The sequence below is a fragment of the Silene latifolia genome, chromosome 10, assembly GCF_048544455.1.
Source record: "Silene latifolia isolate original U9 population chromosome 10, ASM4854445v1, whole genome shotgun sequence".
Lineage (NCBI taxonomy): Eukaryota > Viridiplantae > Streptophyta > Magnoliopsida > Caryophyllales > Caryophyllaceae > Silene > Silene latifolia.
Window position 1 is genome coordinate 23,269,810 of NC_133535.1, and position 19,758 is coordinate 23,289,567.

General features: G+C 34.2%; 1 protein-coding gene across 3 annotated transcripts; it reads right to left on the reverse strand.

Moving 5' to 3' along the window:
• Window positions 1-3,162: 3,162 nt before the first annotated feature.
• LOC141605367 (ubinuclein-1-like) lies at window positions 3,163-15,296 on the reverse strand. 3 transcript variants are annotated; one of them, XM_074424090.1, is made up of 13 exons: window positions 14,326-15,296; window positions 13,122-13,208; window positions 12,901-12,993; window positions 12,645-12,721; window positions 11,632-12,079; window positions 10,798-10,894; window positions 10,592-10,701; window positions 10,377-10,463; window positions 9,484-9,609; window positions 9,112-9,246; window positions 8,949-8,996; window positions 8,548-8,649; window positions 3,163-3,919 (listed from the first exon to the last, which is right to left on the reverse strand). In XM_074424090.1, exons 1-13 carry the CDS (start codon window positions 14,638-14,640, stop codon window positions 3,458-3,460), a joined length of 2,187 nt encoding a protein of 728 aa, XP_074280191.1. In that variant the 5' UTR covers window positions 14,641-15,296; the 3' UTR covers window positions 3,163-3,457. The 3 variants fall into 3 exon arrangements, with proteins under 3 accessions (XP_074280191.1, XP_074280190.1, XP_074280192.1); XM_074424089.1 differs by having other exon boundaries at window positions 10,798-10,897; window positions 14,326-15,251; XM_074424091.1 differs by having other exon boundaries at window positions 8,532-8,649; window positions 10,798-10,897; window positions 14,326-14,974.
• Between the last annotated feature and the right edge of the window lie 4,462 nt (window positions 15,297-19,758).

A 19,758-nucleotide genomic window follows, 5' to 3' on the forward strand; every position in this document is an offset into this window, starting at 1 on the left:
TCCAATAAGAGTTTTAAAATTATCCACACTCTAAATAATAAAGCAAAATATAAGTGAAATATGAAAAAAGGTTTATCATTGGTTATGGTTTACGATAATTTTGTACACACGTTGTACCTTAGAATTTTTCGTTTGGCGGATCAGCAGCTAATTGGTGAATTTTTTCTTTTTTTTAATCTAAAGGGATTATTATAATTTCGGTCAACTTTTTTAATTGCTAGTTTTACTTGAGAAAATTATGAAATGATATACTCCCTCCAAGTTTTTTTTATCTTCCCCTTTCTCTAATATATGTGATGAGTATTTTATTGAAAGGGGGAAGATAAAAAAAAAACATGGATGGAGTATAAGTTTTGCTATGCTATCAGAATGAGTGGGATTTCCAATTTTTTGTCTTTCGCATTTAACAGAGATAAAGACGTCAAGGTCCCTTGTCCATGTACCAAATATTTGAATCGCTTTAACAAAAATAACAGAAGGAAGAGGGAAGAGTGGGCACGTAGAGTAGTAGAAGCAAACAAGTATATCAAACAATTGAGATCACTTTTCTTTTTTAGTCTTGAACTAGTTTTGGAGCCCGTGCAAATCACGGGATCGTTAATAATTGATTGTGTTTAAGTGTTTAATTTGTGAATAACTTATATGGAGTAGTCCCTCTCTCTAAATCATTTGTTTAATCTATAAAATATAATTAAAAGACTACCCTAAAATGACAAATAAACGCCACATAGACAAAGTCACGTAGGATCCAAAAAACCACCTAGATTAAAATTTAATGTGACGTGGCATATTTAAATTTGATGTTGCATATTTTTAATATGACATGCGAATTCATATGACATGAATTATAATCAAAACAATACTATTATACTTCATACGGAATATTAGCCTTTCCTAATTCATGAAAAAATAAAATATAAACAAATCATTCAAAAAAAATTATTTATCCAAAAAATATCGTGAGTTAGAGAATAGTATATTTGATGGAAAACAAAAGAAATGATTTACAGGCCTGAAAGCATTGGAATTGGAACAATGAATTGGAGATTAAGAATCGGTTTCTAACTAATTACTAATTATGCATAGCATTTATTATGCATATTATAACACTATGATAAGATCAAATTGACATATGTGCATCGTACTTTAACAGTTTGGCTAGCAGTTTGATTTGTAACCTGTTTGACAAAATAAAAATAGAACATAAGTGTTACAAAGGAGACTAAAGTGTAGGAAAGAGTGAAGAACAATAATATAACAACATGTCAACAACTTATTAAAGATTTTTGCTACCATTCGATATTTCAAATACACCATTATAGAAAAAAAGAAAAATCGACAAAAGTGAAAGTCATTGAAACAAAGTAAAAATCTATAAAGAAGATCCATAGCCATTATTTCCAATCTCGTGGATTGTTATTGATACGTGAGTATATCATCCTCCTATAATATTAATACAAACACACACAAAAAAACTAACAAAATTCTAATTAATTCAAAATATAACAAAAATATAAAGTGAAACAATAAATTTAGTTCTCTATGTATACTTTGCCTACCATACCAATTTTTTGAATAAAGTTGAAAATTCATTCTCCTGCAATATTAATATAAACACAAAAAAATAACTAATAATATTCTTATTAATTTAAAATATAATTAAAACAAAAAGCGAAATAATTAATTTAGTTCTTTAGTTATACCTTATCTACCAATTTTTTGAATAAAGCCGGAAATTTATTCTCCTGCAATATTAATACAAACACCAAAAATAATAACAAATTAATACAATACATAAGAATAATAAAAACGAAACAATTAATTTACTTTTTTATGTATACTTTAGGTGCTATTTTTTTGAATAAAATTGAAAATCAGGGTGAATATAATAGTTATATATATGGAAAATTCTATTATTAATTCTCTCAAATTTTATGAATGAAAGGAAAATAAAAAATATGGTACATAACTACTGAGTATATATAGTAATGATGAAAGGAAAGTTAAAAGGTCATTTTATTAAATAAAGGAAATAATGGTTAAATAAATAAGGTAAATAAATAACAAAATTTATGAGAGGAGATCAATAGTTTACAATATTTTTTTTCTTTCTTTTTTGTGTTTAATTTATACCTTAATTTTGAATAAAGTTGGAAATTCATTCCCATGCAATATTAATACAAACACAAAAAATAATAACAAATTAATACAAAACATAAGAACAATAAAAAACGAAACAATTAATTTACTTTTCTATGTTTACTTTAGGTGCTATTTTTTTATTTAAATTGAAAATTAGGATAAATATAATAGTTATATTTATATATGAAAAATTCTATTACTAATTCTCTCAAATTTTATGAATGAAAATAAAATAAAAAAATGGTAACTATTGAGTATATATAGTAATGATGAAAGGAAAGTAAAAGGTCATTTCATTAAATAAAGGAAATAATGGTTAAATAAATAAGGTAAATAAATAACAAAAATTATGAGAGGAGATCAATAGTTTACCATATTTTTTTCTTTCTTTTTTGTGTTTATACCTTAATTTTTTTAACTTACATTTTTTAATTTTCTTAAATTGGTAATTGATGTCACTTTTTTTTGTCATGTCACATTAAAAGTTGCCACATTACAATTAAACTTGCCATGTCACATTTTTTAGATTAGCCTTTTAATAAGATTTTATAGATTAGTAGAAGTAATATTTATGTAAAGAGTTTTGTCTAGTTTGTATAGAGAGGGAATTTGGAATCATTGAGGCTAATTAAATCTATCAGTAAACGTGGGGTACATAGCAAAAAAAAAAAATTGCTAAGAATAAGGAGCCAATAAGATCTCTTTAATTGTTCTAGCTTTTATAGAAAGAGGATTATTTACCCAGTTTGGCCAGCGTCACAAAAGCACCATTCAAATTCACACCACTCTTCACATTCATAAAATTTTATTTTTTTGGTGTTGACAAGGAGTATTCCCTACTCAGTTCATGTCCTCTTGCAGAAATATCGATATTTGGTTAAGAATCCTAAAAAGGAGATGCCTCCACCCTGTCCCCTTTCCCCTTCCACCAATGGCCGGAGAACGGTACTGACAGCGGTCAGCAAGTTCTGCATAGGATCTTTCTCACTAGGGATAAAATCAACATAACATTGTCAAACATGACAATATAAGTATCTCTTGTTATATTTCTATGTCAAATAGGCTCAGATGACCGGCCAATCAACTCTCTGGGATGGGATCGAGTACGTTCACCTCTGAGCGAATATCAATCAAGTAACCACAACTCTATACTTCCTATATTGAATACTACAATGAGATCTAACATGAGAAAAAAACTTAATTACAAAACTGGCTAAAAGACTACTCGAAATCTAAAGAGCTCAAGGAGGAGACTCGGATAATGATGGGAGATAAATTAGCTTTATCACAAAAGCATGCTCAGGATATCACTGAATCACATCAGCGGCTCAAACCGAAACTCGACTGAACTTGAATTATGGGGACCACCTTGGAGAGATTCTGCAGGGTGTTTGTGCTGGTGTGAAGATAACTTCTCGGGACGCATATGGTCCTCTCCAACCAAACTTTCTGCCCGTTTCTTTTTCTTTTTAACACCCGTATGAAAGCCATTGACAATTCTAGCATCAGGTAAAGAGCTGTTATGTGTTCCCTTCACCTTCTCTTGTTTTGGTCGGTCAGGATAAGGCACATTTTTCAAGGAAGTGAAAGCTGGAATAGTACTGGCGGGATTGGTCACAGTTCCAGCTCCAAAACTTGTAGGAAAACAATTATGTTGACTTAGTACACTAGTGTTAGGATCCACGTACTGCGATTGTGCAGCAATATTGGATTCCAAACGGACAGTGTCCCCTGTATTCATAGATACTACCTTCTTCCTCCTGATTTTTTCCTGATCCTGCACACAACAACAAAAAGGGAAAAATCTCACAGAATGTCCACCATTAATAATTCACAAATCTTGATAATGCCAACAACCCCATAAATTTAACTTTAGATGTGCTATTATACATAATCCCAGCAGGAATGATATCACCTATGGACAAATGAATGTTTCAGCCTGTCGAAATGAAAGGTCAAGGAAATTCAAGAAATATGCAAAACAAAGGTTTTCAGCACTGCGACCACCGCTTACATCTCAAAAAAAAAAAAAAAAAAAAAAAGAAGAATCAGTACAAATCAAAACATAGATCATTCTAAACTTTACAAACTGACAGAATTATTTGCAAGGTGTTGAAGATTATTTTGCTCTACCAGGCCAAAAGAACGGTATTGCTAATTATCTTCTAAGGGGCTTTAAAAGCATGTAATCACATTCAAACAGTTTCAAATACTATAGTCACCAAAAAAACAATTACAGATACTATGAAATCTGGATAATAAAAGTTTCAAATAAAAGCTGCCATTAAGATTATTCCTTTACAAGACATCTACCACTTCTATATCTGAAGGCAAGATTTGGAGCAATCAATTGTCAGTGTAAGATACTAGCAAGTAGCATCCACCATAGGGATGGTTTGTTGACACTCGGTATTCAAGATGTGATATGACGCCTGACATCATGGTCAAACTTCCTTCATCTTGAAACAATGAAAATAGGTATCCGCTATTACAATTCACCCACAGAAGATAATTACTATTTATGACTAAAAAAATTACTTTTTTACTTCTTTAGAAAACTCCGCAGTCGCACCTACTAGTTGAAAGATAAACAATTTCCTGCCAGTTGTTACTTAAATGACCCTTTTTAAAGAGATTTTAAAGCAACGGAAAAGTAATAGAAGACAAGGGGTCCTCAGTTGCAAGTAATTTAAAAGAAGTTCAAATCAGATTACCAAAAAAATATTTTTTTCCCGGTTATCAATGATGTTTGGTTCAAAGAAATAGAAGATCTTTTTTTTTTTTTTTAACTAAAACCCCAAAAATGGGAACTTCAGAGTGAATATTTTACTCCGTGATTTCTAGATCTGCGAAATGATTTCTCTGTACAGTCTAGGTTTTGAAAAATGATCTAACCGATTTTGAGCCAATCACTATGTTCGAAATTGTGTCAATAAATGGAAGACGACAAAATTTATTTGAGGTAATTAAATGAAGAAATCATAAAAAATTAGAAGTCCAGATAGCACCGTACTTATCATGGAAAACAGAACTGATAATACTATTTAATTTTGTTTACACTAATAAAATATCGGCTAAATGTGGTAAGATTCACAAGATATTCTCACTAATTATGGTAAAAACGGATAAAATATAATTCAAGACCAAACCCAAGTTGTTCAGCAAAAAATATAGTATAATGAGAAGGCAGCTATTGCACAAGAAAAAAAAAGTCAAACAGGCCAGTGAACTAGACTTTATGTTTCTTTCGACTTCTTTTGGACTTTGGCGGTCAACCATGATCCACCTTTGCTCTGGTCTAATAGTAGTATTCTCTACGCGAATTTAAAGTGTACAAATTTTATCTGCTATCCCTATCAAAGTAAAATTTTTCAGCATGGTTCATCATATTCACACTATATACTCTCATTTTTTTAATGAGAGCTAGTTCTTTACTCCCATAGAAAGCTATTTATAGAAGTCCCAAGTCAGAACAAAGAACTCGAGTACTATTCAACTCCCACGCCACTCATAGAAACGTTGCCACCTACAAATCACATAAAGATGACTACACAGAAAACATGTTTAAAAGAGAAAAAGAAGCATTGCATGAAACCATATTCATAGCATGTTCGAGGGAGAACAGCGGAAGGACGAATTAACTATACATGAGCTTTTACAGGAATCTCTTGAGTCCCTCCATATCTCCTAATCAAAGAAAAGTTGTCACTCATAAGGCTATAGTAGGTAACAATAAGGACTTAAAACAAGATACCATCAACCTTATTCAGACTTGACAAAGAGCTCGCAGGAAAAATCATTGGCTTCTGTAAATCACTAGTGTTAAATTGCACGCATTAGAAGAGAGTCCTAGATTATAAGAAAATCCTCAAGGTTAGGGAAACGTCATAGTAGTCTACTCAATGGACAAGTTCAGCACCACACATTGAGGAAGCAAGAATAGGAGGGGAATTTCTTTTTCGTGTTAATGCTCTTGCTTTCGAGTTAGAAAAACAAGAGCATGTCCAATTGTACCTTGCTCCTTTAATGGCAACTTTCTTCTCCTTTCTCCTTGTTTCTTATGAAACCAGTATGAAGCTTAGGTCCCCTTATCCTCATCACTCTATTTTGAATCCACATTAAATGTGGGCTAACCAATTACAGTAGATCCAAATACAGAACCTTACAGGTCATAGCTGCATCCTCAAACTGGATGACCTCATGACCTAACACCTGGGAAAAGTTCCCGATCAGACATGTAGGCTATGTTGAAGCAACTGCACATTAGAGAGGAACCCTTAACCTATATTAATGAAGCAATGAGCAGAATCAATTGCTCAAGTAATCATCATCTAGGCCTCACATTAAACAAGTTTCTCATAACATAAGAAAAGACAATCCTTAATATTAAAGAGGTTAAGAGGAAATCAGGATCTAGTCCCTCGCCGGATAGCCGGCATTTGCCCAGCAACTCATAAGCATGTGACCAATTGTACCTTGCTCCTTTAACATAAACTTATGTTTCACCCTCTGTTTCCACTCCCTCCGACTCAAGAGGTTCTTTACATTTACTTTTTGTGCGTTCTTTTAGGAAAACTAAAATAACGTATTCATTAATTATTTCCACTTTTACCCTTCCCTCTACCCACTCACCAACTACACCCAGTCACACACTCCATCCCACCCATACACCCACCTCTACATGTTTCACCATACCAAACCAAGCCCGCCGGAAAGCGCTGCCAATCACCTATGTTCGCCGGAGAACATCGCCAACCACCCATGTTTGTCGAAGAATGTCGAAAACAACCACAAGATTACCGGCGAACGCCGAAAACAACCGTAAGTGTCCAGAAATTTCGCCCAACCAGAAGCAACGATTCCTACCCCTGAAAACCACCGTCTCTCCCCGGTGTATATCACCCTCGCCATGTCAAAACACCATGCCCCGCCATAAAAAGGCCCTCCCCCACCCAAAAAAAATCTAGTTCTAGAGTTTTTAGGGTGGGAGAGAGGTTTTTTCAGGAGGAGCCTGGTGTATCGAGGATGGGGGCTGGTCTTCAACGGGGTCTGGTTGGTGTTCGTAGGGGTGTGAGTGGTGTTCATCGGAGTTGGGGTGGTGTTCATCGGTGGGTGTTTTCCATGTAGGTGGGGTCACTTAGGAGGGACTTTGTTCTGACAAGTGGGCCCACATAACGGGGGGGCTTGTTCCAGCATGTGGGAGTGGGTTGGTGAATGGTGGTAGTGGATGAGCATGGTATTGGTGGTGAGTCAGGGTGATGGTGGGTTGGTTGGCTGGTTGATGAGGGTGGGAGGGGTAGATGAGGGGTATTGATAAGGGTAAATTGGTAATTGGATATGTGTAAAATTTTCCAAAAAAGGAATATGTAAAGAATTTGTTGAGTCGGAGGGAATATTACTCTTGTCGCTTGGCCTCAGCAAGATGAGAGTTTAGAGTTGAATGTGCTAGGTGATGACTTAATATTACAAGACTTATGAAAAGGATATAACAGCATGCGTAGTTTAAGTGGGAAAGCTTATTTGATAAGCAAAAATGTAATTTCTCTGCGTCTCACAGACACACCACCAACTAATTTCGAAGTCGCATATACATACCATCAGGAACTTCAAATAAAGTGGATTATATAAGTCTGCTACTAGTTTGTAACCATATTAGCAGTTTCCTTATAGATCGAAAGATAAAAATATTAGAATCTCAGTTTCACAAATCCACAAAGTCCATATAACTCTAATTAGGCCGAACTAAATGCCATGACCACAATAAAAGGCCTCCTATATTAGTTTTCGAAAAGAATTTTCTTAGGCTCAGATCATTCATTTGTGAATGCCGCACCAAAGAAGGAAGTAGAATATCTTACTGATTGACTAATTCCTTGCCTCGCCCATGATGCACTGCTCAGTAATGAAGCAGCAAGGAATGATGATGGTCTTACTGAATTACTGGGTGAATATAAATATAAGCTTTAAAAATAGGCATGGAAAAAAACCTCTCCCAAACTATAAGGCTCCAGCACCTTTTTCATCAAATAACTGAATGCCCACTAACCAAGAGAACTAAATGATATCTCCACAATTTTGTAAGGATTATGAAGTTAAATCCCTATCCATCATGTAGTCTCTCAACTCTCAAGCCAATACTAAATCGGGCTTAAGAATATTAAGATGCCCTATGTACGACCACCAGAAAAAGATAAGAACACAACTATCAACACCACTTGTTATCTGTAATTGTAAGCCTATGGCATGACAGGCAAAAAACATAGCAAATCACATGGAAAGAATTAGAGGCGGAAAGAAAAGCTGTCAGAAAGCAACTCATGTTGACAGATACGGCTCATGAGATGTACATATATCATGAGATGTACATAAATCATCAGATGAACACATACTAAGAGAGCACTCCACCTTATTCTTCTCACTTAATGTCCTCTTTCTTTCTTTTGCACGACAAATAGCACGCTTAATTCCATGATTGTCCATGATCCCCTTAGGCCACAGCTCAGCAAGCTGAAATATAGGAATATAAATGAACAGAAGCATTAGATAGAAGTAAAAAAAAAAAAAAAAAAAAAAAAAAAAAAAAAAAAAAAAAAAACACGAAATTCACTTCAAGGAAGGCTACAGCATATTCCTGTTAAACCCAACTCTTTTTATAACGGAAGTCATCGATGCCGAGCATCACAGCAAAGACGTCAAAAGAATGAGGGAGCGAAAGCAGAACAGCATATGCAAATAAACTAATAAAATAGAACAGAATACAGTGGAACAATCCATCCTGTTATGGAAGGACTTGTATAGAAGAGTACCTCAGCATATAACTTCCTGACTTGAGGAGCCACATCTTCATCAAGTCCCTGAAAGCAGTGAAAACCACAGTTGTTACAAGAAGCAAGAATGTATTTTTCAGTCTCTCATCTCCAACTGAAAAAGAGAGCAAAATTATTAAAGTTTAAGCATTGTAGGATATACATCAACAAAAGTATCATAGAGATCACAGATCTTGTCCTCCAGTGTGGCGTCCATAAAATGCTGACCCTTTGCTACTTTTTCTAAGTGACCAGACTCTAGCAAATCACCAGATCCTCCACTTTGTTGATCCGTAGCCTACATAAATGAACACCGCAAACTATAAGCTTCTTTGTCAAAATTTTAGCTTGAACGGCAGTGCGATACCCAGCAACTCATGTTGCGATGTTCTGATCTGTCCTCTGCATCTGTTGCTCTGGTTTTTAGAGACAGTTTAGAACTTTGGGATTTCAAGCATTCATAATAATTTGAGCTTGTAAGCAAACACATGGAGCATGAACAAAATACATATGGATTCATCAGGCAGACACACACCTTAGACAATAGAGAAGGAATACGAGCTTTAACCATCTCCACAACCTCCTTCTTTATCAGTTGGAATTTGTCATCTTTCTCTTGCTTAGCGGACAAGCTCGTGGTCACCATGACTTTCAGATGTCTCTGTTGAAAAAAAATGCATTAAGATGTAAACAAAACGAATAGAAAGAAAAAACCGGCCTACTGAAGTCAGCTTTTCACATTATTTACTACAGTATATGAGTATATAGTATATTAGAGGATGTGGATCACATTATAATTCAAATTCTGATTCAGAATTCCGAAATTGAACATAATCCTTGACAACAATATAGATCTGAACAACCATCATTTCTGGACGAAGAGAGCAATGAAAAGAAGTCAAAATAGATACAACACACAATAATCCCAAGTAGAGAAAGAACAGAATCCCGACACTACAAAGCAGTAACCAACAACTAAATCCAATGCTGTCTTGACGACGTGTCATTTTCCAAGTACCAGGCACATTTAGAAGTGTCCTCATATCTGCTAACCTCCTAGTGAACAATAGAATACTAACTACTGATAATTGGTTGGATACACTAACTAAATATTGTGTGCTAACAATTCAATAAGGAGAACTTATTGTAACTTCCTTAATAAGGAGCTAAGGACAAGAAAAGTCATTTATGACTGCCTACAATCATAAAAAGACAAAAGAAACCCATGTGCACACAGTAATGAAGAAACTACATCAACAGCCATAAGCCCATATTATATAGCTCTGTTTTTTGAAGTAACTTGACATAAATGCACGAAATACCCAGGTGCACTAATAAAGAAAACACACATAGGTAATTAGGTATTAATAAACAAAATGCATCAACAGCCATAAGTCATAAATTCTAGCTTTGGAGATTAGAAGTTACCTTTAATGTTCTGACTTGACATAAATGCCCAACAATACCCATAAGCCGGCTCAGGAGTTCCTTAGACACCATGTCATTGCTTGCATGCTGTACACAAGTAGAAAACAAAAGCATCAACTGGAAGGTTACAAAACTACTGTGCTGAAGCTTTGCCTCAGTAGAAGTGGCAACAATAATGCGCAAAAATGGTTACAAAAGCAACTTGGTTCCAATACCGATAATCTAGCAACTTTAGCTAACTTCTGCTTAATTTCTCGAGGCAATCTTCTTTTAACAGACTGAGAAGAGGAGTCTCCATCATGTGCATCTGGAGCTGGTGGTCTTGCTGCAATGGCACAAGTTGTAGTGAGTAAAAAAAAATTGATACAATCGTATGATGTCACTAATTATGATTTAATGGCAGTACGGTGCGCCTACTCACATTCTGCAACCATTTTCTCCAATTCTCTAATGGCCTTCTCTAACACATTAACTTTTGACTTCACACTAGAACCTTCCTTTTTGTGCATAGCAGAGTTCTTCTACGTGAAAAAAGGTCAACAGTGCATTAGTAATAATTTCTAAATGCATATAACACATCTATGAAACCTGCACTTTCCCGTGTTGCAAATGAACTAATGATGAAAAAAAAAGAACAAGTCATTCAATAAAATGAGACTAATCCAAAACCAAAGAGTACAATGTAAGGTAATCAACGCAAATTTGAAGCTGAGATGTCCTACAACATTCATAAGCAAAAGCTCCAGATCAACTTAAAGCAACAAAATATGAGTTCAATAAACAAGAAAAAACAGAAGAACCAAATCGTTAAGGAAAAAAGGCATTTTCATTGTTATTGAGGAAAACAGAAGATTTATTTGCGGAACAAAATACCTTTCGCAATCCACCTGTGCACAATCCTAACCATATTACTGTCCTATATGTCATCAGCAACATGTCTTCATCAAAAAAGCATGATTTTGACATTTCCACTTTCGATTCGCAGCCAATTTTTTTTTTTTAAAAAAAAAAAAAGAAAAACAATAAACATGCCTGTCCAGTAGACAAAAATCAAATATGTACGCATCGATCAGGTATCACATAATATCAGTTCAGACTTCAAATACAAGATAAACTATACTCCAGGAAACCGAGATGTTTGTACATGGATTAATCTCAAGCAAGCAAAAGCACTGAACAGTGAGAGAGGAAACTAGCAACAGCTTAACTGGCGAATTTAATTTTAATGTTAAAAAAAATTAGGGTCACTACTCACCACAGGCTGTATTAAGTGCTTGGTGTCTGGAAGATTAAGGTCTATACTTTCACGCATTGTACTCTTGTCTTTCTGCTGCATCACTAATTCCGACTCCTCAAAACTGTTTATTAGAGAGTGAGATTTATGCGTTAATTCAACTCTATCACCATTGCCACTGGCGTCTTTGTCATGATGTATTCTCAAGGATGGATCTAAAGGAGGTTTACTATCAGCAGCTATCTTGTGGTGATTCTGAAATTTTTCTTCCTCGGACTTCGTCGCAGATGAACCGTCAGATGTAGGCAAGACTCGCTTTTCAGCGGCTAAAGATTGAACAGTAGCCCTTTTGGTTGTCTTCATATGTTTAATGGGACGCTGACCATCATCACTATTCCCAGCACCCTTTATCATTTCTTTTCTTTTGCCCTTGTTCTTCTGCTGATTGGCGGGCTCTGGTGGTTCAATTCTATGTACAAAGGATACAAAATCATAAAAACATTAGAAAGGCTGATATTGTCAGCTCAAGATAGGCAGCGCACACTCGTTTCTATTTCCAAAGAGACTACTCACTTTTCTTCTGCTTTGTAGTATGATCGTACAAAGCAAATGGCTTAATAATATCTCTATGCTTATTTTATCATGAAGCACAAAGTCGATGCAATTTCGCAGTTTTCATTATTAGCCATCTGGAAACATAACCCAAAGCCTCTTTATATCCAACCTCTCTTATTGTACTCTATGCGATTGAGGCCTTGGGGTAATGTTGTTGTTGTAGTAGCAAGTGACCTTTCTTTTGTATCTTTTACCACATTTCAATCGCCAAGAAGATAATGTGTACTACAATTACCCAAAAATAGTAGACACAGCCAAGTACAAGTCTACGACAAGTTCCCAATACACGATGAAATGAACAAAGGCAGGCAAGAGGCAAAAGGAGACAGATTAGAGACTTTGCATGCTCAACATAGTAAGAGCAAGGTCAAGAAATGACTACTTTGTAAAATGTAGTGACAGAAAAGACAAGCACTCACACTTTCTCTAGTGTCCCCCTGTTGACAAAGTAACCATCATGCTTTGTCTTCGACTTGTCCACCTGAAAATACTCATCCTGAACAAAATGTAGGCAGTACAGTCGATTAATGAACAGCTATATTAACTTGAAAGTGCGTTTGAATAAAAGCTTTTGTAAATGACAGATTCAATGAAAGGAATAAGATGGAAGATGGCCGAGGAAGACAATATGAAAGGCAGAAATGCGCATAAAAGTTGCACCAAAAAAATGCCAACCAGTTCAGCATCGTCAATGAATGAGTCTTCTGTATCATATTGATCATCATCTGGAATGTCATTAAGGTCTTCTTCGTCACTGCTATCTTTACCCTGAGTAAGATAAACTGGAAATTTCAGTTCACATGGTAAACCAAGAAGCACTTAGATTTGCAACTGCTTCGAAAAGGACACTGGATACAAAATATCCCCGATTCTAGATATTAACTAGAATGACTCACCATATAAAGACGTTCAATTTTCTCGATAACAGCACTGAAACGATGTGGGGCAGGTGCATCCTCGTTTGGATTTGCATCAGGTTGTCCCTGAAAATGTTGGGAAACAATAAAACTTGTGAGATGTTTCTTTTTAACATTTTCAAAAACAGAATCATGTATTTGATATACTCCGTATGATTCTATACCATAGTTGAAAATCGAAATTGGTATTCGTAACCCAACATACTGCTCGTTGGTTAAGAGCAGTAGCTATCCTTTGATGGAATAAGAATGAATCCATGAAACAAGAATTGCTATTACATGGTTTAGTAGGCTGTTTCCTGTTTCTCGAAAGCCAACATATAATGTGCTTAATAAAAAGTCATAGCATGTAAGTTCAAGACACCTCAAAGTATCTAAACAGAAATACTCGGTACAGCATAAACCATTAAGAAACATAGTTATGATGAAAGTTAAAGCAAAAAGACTACAACCGCTATGATAGTGAAAGCATAATGACAAGAAATAAGCGAGCTTCAAGTTTCTACGCAAGGTAAACCCCACAAAAGGTGGTGTTCATCGAAGCAAAATCTTCTACGCAAAGAAACAAGGGTTGCAGGCTTTGCACTCTTGCAGCATTCCAAGCTTCAAATTAAAAGACCATAGGGATTCATTCAGAGCTGAATTTTCATCCACACCCAAGCTACACACTCTAAAACTTCATAGATTGCTCAAATCAATCATTACCGAATATATCAACCTACATAAATAACTCTAAATTGCTCAAATCAAAAATTTAAGCATATAGTATTACTACATTTATCGCTAAATTCCAATGCTATCATTGCTTCAAAATCTTAAATTCAATATCAACCCATCGACATAATAGGTAACTGAAATCCAATGCTAATAGCCTTCAATAGCCACCATCATTAAACAAACACAAGATAACACAGACATTCAATTATCTCGTACACCTTACAAACCACCAAAACTCAAACATTAATCAGAATGCATTTACATCACCTCAACATTGACGAATTCGGTGGTCCACTTTTTTATTGTACTTGGATTAACATTCTGCTTACTTAGTGGCGGAAAATGCTGTCAATTCTAGTATTCTTATTGGCTAGGGCGTACGATAATGGTACTTTATTCCTCCTTCCAAAACAAACAACAAAACTTCCAACTAAAGCAATCAACCAGCACAAAAAGAAACCAATACCGGAGCAATCCGAGCCTCGAGGGCGGGAATGGCAGCAGCAGCAGGAACCTCGGCAGGAGCGACAGCAGCAGCGGCAGCAACAGCAGAGGACGATGTAGCTCCCCCTCCACCTTCTGCCTTTGAAGCGTCTTTCATAAGCTTCTTCCAAGACACAATTGTAGTTTCCCCTGCCCTCAGCTCCACTGTGAACTTCACCCTATCGCCGTCCTTCACATACGACGACGCCACCCTCGGCGCACCCGCCGTCGTCGTCGCCGCCGACTCTCCACCTGCGCCGGCGGATGTTCCGGCGGCGGCGTTCCTCTCTTCACTCATTCAATCAACAAACCACAAACCCTAACCCTAGAATTACCAAACTGTAGAATCAAATCAAATCAAAATCAACAGCAAAAATTGAAAATCAAGTTGAACTCAATTGAGATTTAAGGGATTCGAAACGTGTAGGAGAAGGAAAGAAAAAGACTGGCGTGAAACGAAGTAAGATCAACTGGTAACGAGAAATGAAAGGTTTGATGACGTTGCAACAATGGCGGGATGTCCGAAACGTTTCATGAAAAGGAAAAAAAAAAGGTTACCGTTTTTTTAATTTTAATTAAAACAAGGGAAAAAAGAAACGCCGTTTGTTGTTGTTGTTCTTCATTTGTTTGTTGGTAATGTAAACTATTGAGATGATTAGTTTTAGTTTGTGTTTTGTGAATAAAATGGTTGTTTTTAGGTTTGTGTTGGTTTAATTAGATGAGTATAAAGAGAAATTGATGCAAGATTTGGGGATTTTGGAGTAAAGTGAATGCAATGCAATGGTGATGGTAAATTGGTAATGGACTAATGGTAATGTGGGATTGTGGGGGTGGTGTTGAATGATGATACATGTGAGGCATTTGGCTTTTGGTAATGTTGATTGTGATTTGGTGTTGTTTGGTGGTAATGTGGCTTGGTTTTGAGGTAGCTTAGGTCAAATAATAAAAGATTATAAGGGAGGATTAGTGGGGGGAGAATATATGGTAATGTGTCAAAAACTCAAAATGATCTAGTTGGATGGTAGTCAATTGGACCTTCATTATGTATTAGGATTAAGTTTAATTTGGAATCCATTGATTGGTTCTTAGTTACAAATGGGTCTTCTTTGTTACAATTGGCTAGGGCTTAGGAGTCTAATTTAACACTAATCTGTAAATTTATAAATATTATTAAAACGATAAACCTTAAAAGTCACGTAAATAATGTCACCTCGCATTACTAAATGTCACCTTGCAATATCAAAATTCCACGTCACCAATCCTTCATGTAGTATGACGTGTTTAATTAAGAGGGTAATTCATGTTCGTATAATGATCCATTTAAAACGATACACAAATTTAAAAAATATTTACATAATAAAGTAGCATAAAAAACATTAAATTTTGGGCTTTTTAATTTCTAGATAAATTAAAAAATAATTAAAAATCAAAATTCATACTAAATTTTAAATTTCTACGTTTATTCTTAGAATATTTTATCACATAATTCTAATTTTATGCCGTTTATGAAATAATAAAAAATTTGTAAATATTAAAGGGCAGATAATAACATACGTAACATTAAACATTGATATTTTAATTTTTAAAAGTACAATTGGTCAAACGAAAAATAAAAATTTACATTACTCTAATTTTAAATTATTTATATGTGCAACTCCTTCTTAAATATTATTGCAATAAACTTGCTCAATTTCATTAAATTGAATACATATGTAAATCTATAAATATGATTTATAAATAAAAGGGAAGACAAAATATCTACCATTTTTTAGTTCGTAAGATAACTCCCTAAACAATTCTCATGCAACGTAGATTTTGTAATTAAAAAAAAAAAAAAAAAAGTAAACCTTTTAAATTTCATTTCTCATTACTCTATATTTATGTCTATATTAAATTTACTAATAATGAAAATGAATGCTCAAAAGTCATAAAACATTTATACATATTTATGTATATATTAAATTTGGTAATAATAATAAAAAAAAGTCATAAAACGCATCCTCATTTGGCTATAAATGTTTGATGGAAGGTAACATTTGTGAGCCGAAATTCAAGCGAATATTTTTTTTACCCACATCACCAAAAGAATTATATATATGTGACAATAATCTTTCTTGTCATTGTATCAACATCAAGGTAAGTGTACTAACATTTTAAATTAATAATCTATAAAATCTTATTAAAAGGATAACCTAAAAAATGTGACTAGCAAGTTTAATTGTGACGTGGCAACTTTTAATGTGACATGGCAAAAAAAATCACATGGATTACCAATTTAAGAAAATGAAAAAAAAAATTAAAAAAATATAAGGTATAAACACAAAAAAGAAAGAAAAAAAATATTGTAAACCATTGATCTCCTCTCATAATTTTGGTTATTTATTTACCTTATTTATTTAACCATTATTTTCTTTATTTAATGAAATGACCTTTTAACTTTACTTTCATCATTACTATGGCTCCGTTTGGCACGACACTTCAGGTAGCTTATTTGACCAAAATTTCAGCTACCTGATCTTTTTACAAGTATTTGGCAAGTAGCTTATTTGGTCAAATAAGGTACCTGAAATGAAATGCTACATCAGGTAGCATTTGAGAAATCAGGTACTTGAAATGACTTATTTTCCATTTTATACCCCTTTATTCTATAATATTAAATAATTTTCATATCCTTTTACGTCATTTTACCAAAATCAGCTACCTTTTCAGCTAGTTTGTCAAACACATTTCTATATAATCAATTACCTTATCAGCTCCTAATTTTCAGCTACCTTATCAGTTACCTTTTCAGGTTTCAGTTAGCTTTTTAGTTTCCAGCTACCTTTTCAGGTTTCAACTACCTTTTCAGGTAGTTTTGCCAAACAAAGCCATATATGTAATACTACGGTTTTATGGGTCTTAGGGTACTCTATCGAGTGGGACTTACTCTGTCGAGTAAGTATGCTTTTACGCAAAACAGTAGTCTGTCTGATGGGTACTCGATCGAGTAAGCTTGACACTCGATCGAGTAAGGGTCACTCGATCGAGTAAGTGACTTACTCGATCGAGTAAGTCGGTTAACGGGTGATTTGCGACGGATTTGTTAATAATGCGGATTGATATATAATATTCCGTCACCTTTTTCCTTAAACACTTTTTATAACTTAAAATCACAAAAGAGAAGATTCAAGTTACGTTGCTTCATCCTCATCGCATTATTAACAAATCCCGGAGCTAGGAGTGTCGGTTTTCGTTGTTCTTTACATCTTTGTGATCTTTGTGTCTAGGGTAAGCTTTACATATAATTTTTATATCGTTTTGTTTAAGTTGGTTAAACCCTAATTGGGTAATTTGGGGGTTTTGGCGGTTTATGTGATTGTATGTATGTATGTATGTATAGGAGGAGGATTCGTTGAGGAGATATTCTGAGTTAGCTGCTTGATCATCTTTTATCGGTGTTTGCATTCCAGTTAGGGTTTTCCTACTCGGTATTAGTTACACGGCATGGTTGATATTGATGTTGTTAGTATTGTTGTTGTTGAGTAATTATCGTATTGGATTCTAATTTGGTGGTTGTTGATAGAAATATTGTGATTACTGTATAATTGTCTGTGATCTTCAGGGTGCGTCCCTGGCTAAGTGGAGTCACTTGCGGGAGTGGCTTCACGCCCTTGATTCGCCTTCTGTGGAACCCGCCACAGAAGGGATGTGCACATTAATGAACATGGGTTTATCGCTCGATGGAGATGAGCGGGGCTTAGGTGGGAACGGCTCCGGTCCCCCACCGGCGGCGAGGAGTACCTGTTGCGATGGGTACTCTGGCAGGGGTACACACTTTAGTGTGTAGTTAGTTATGTGGAGATTGGAGATGGCGACTGGGGTTGTGTTGAGCTGTTTGAACTGTTGGTGTACTTGTTTCATTGTGGCATTGTTTTCGTGTAATTAGTACTGACCCCGTTAATTATTTTAAAAACTGTGGTGATCCATTCGGGGGTGGTGAGCAGTTGTTGAGCAGATATGAGGAGATACGCTTGAGTCAGCTGGGATGAGTCACCACGATGCAGTCTTAGAGTCTTCCACTGTTTTGGACTAGTTGTTTAGTAGTTTTGGACTTGAGAACATTGTATTTCACTTTTATCAGTTTTGGCTTTTGAACATGTAATCACTTTAAACTATATTGCTTTTTAAATATATTTCTTCATTGTCATTTGATTATCATTGCCTCGGGTAACCGAGATGGTAACGTTCTCATACCTTAAGTGGTCCTGGTAAGGCACTTGGAGTATGGGGGTGTCACAATATATACTCCGTATTTATGTACCAAATTTTTTATTTTCCTTTCATCCATAAAATTTTGAGAGAATTAGTAATAGAATTTTTCGTATATATAACTATTATATTCATTCTAATTTTCAATTTTATTCAAAACAATAGCACCTAAAGTATACATAGAAAAGTAAATTAATTGTTTCGTTTTTTATTTTTCTTATGTTTTGAATTAATTTGTTAGTATTATTTTTTGTGTTTGTATTAATATTGCAGGAGAATGAATTTCCAACTTTATTCAAAAAATTGGTAGGTAAAGTATAGCTAAAGAACTAAATTAATTATTTCGCTTTTTATTTTAATTATGTTTTGAATTAATTAGAATCTTATTAGTTATTTTTTTTGTTTATATTAATATTGCAGGAGAATGAATTTTCATCTTTATTCAAAAAATTGGTAGGTAAAGTATATATAGAGAACTAAATTAATTGTTTCACTTTTTATTTTTATTATGTTTTGAATTAATTAGAACTTTATTAGTTTTTTTTTGTGTGTTTGTATTAATATTATAGGAGGACGACATACTCACATATCAATAACAATGCACGAGATTGAAAATAATGGCTATGGATCTTCTTTACAGATTTTTTCTTGGTTTGGATGACTCTTTTATTTTTGTCGGTTTTTATTTTTTCTACAATGGTGTATCTATAAAATATAATTAAAAGGCTACTCTAAAATGACTAATAAACGCCACGTAGATAAAGTCACGTAGGATCCAAAAATGCCATGTAAATGCCACGTAAATGTGAGCATCAAAACTCATTGTCACAAAATTGTCTTATTTTATATATTTAATTTATTTTTCTATAAATTAATTTAATTTATGTAACCCTTACAAATTTACATCAAAATTTCATAATTTATAATCAATATTGACATTTTAATTGAACTTTTGTAATAAAAACATGTTAATAAATGTCATAATTTATAATTAAAATTGACATTTTAATTGAAATTTTGGTAATAAAACATATTAATAAATTAAAACTTTTCATATTACTTAACATGCACCCACCATTTTTATTAACACTTTTTCCTATTTAATTCATTTTTTTAATTAAACATTATAATAAATTAATTAAAACTCTTCATAATATTTAACACCCAC

Bases quoted from the DNA above. Each gene is read 5' to 3' on its own strand.
- LOC141605367 (XM_074424089.1), bottom strand. From the start codon at position 14,640: ATGAGTGAAGAGAGGAACGCCGCCGCCGGAACATCCGCCGGCGCAGGT. The intron at 10,702-10,797 runs GTGAGTAGGCGC...GTGCCATTGCAG, and splicing joins GGAGAAAATGGTTGCAGAAT to CAAGACCACCAGCTCCAGAT. The intron at 9,610-10,376 runs GTAACTTCTAAT...TTTTTTCAACAG, and splicing joins GTCAAGTCAGAACATTAAAG to AGACATCTGAAAGTCATGGT.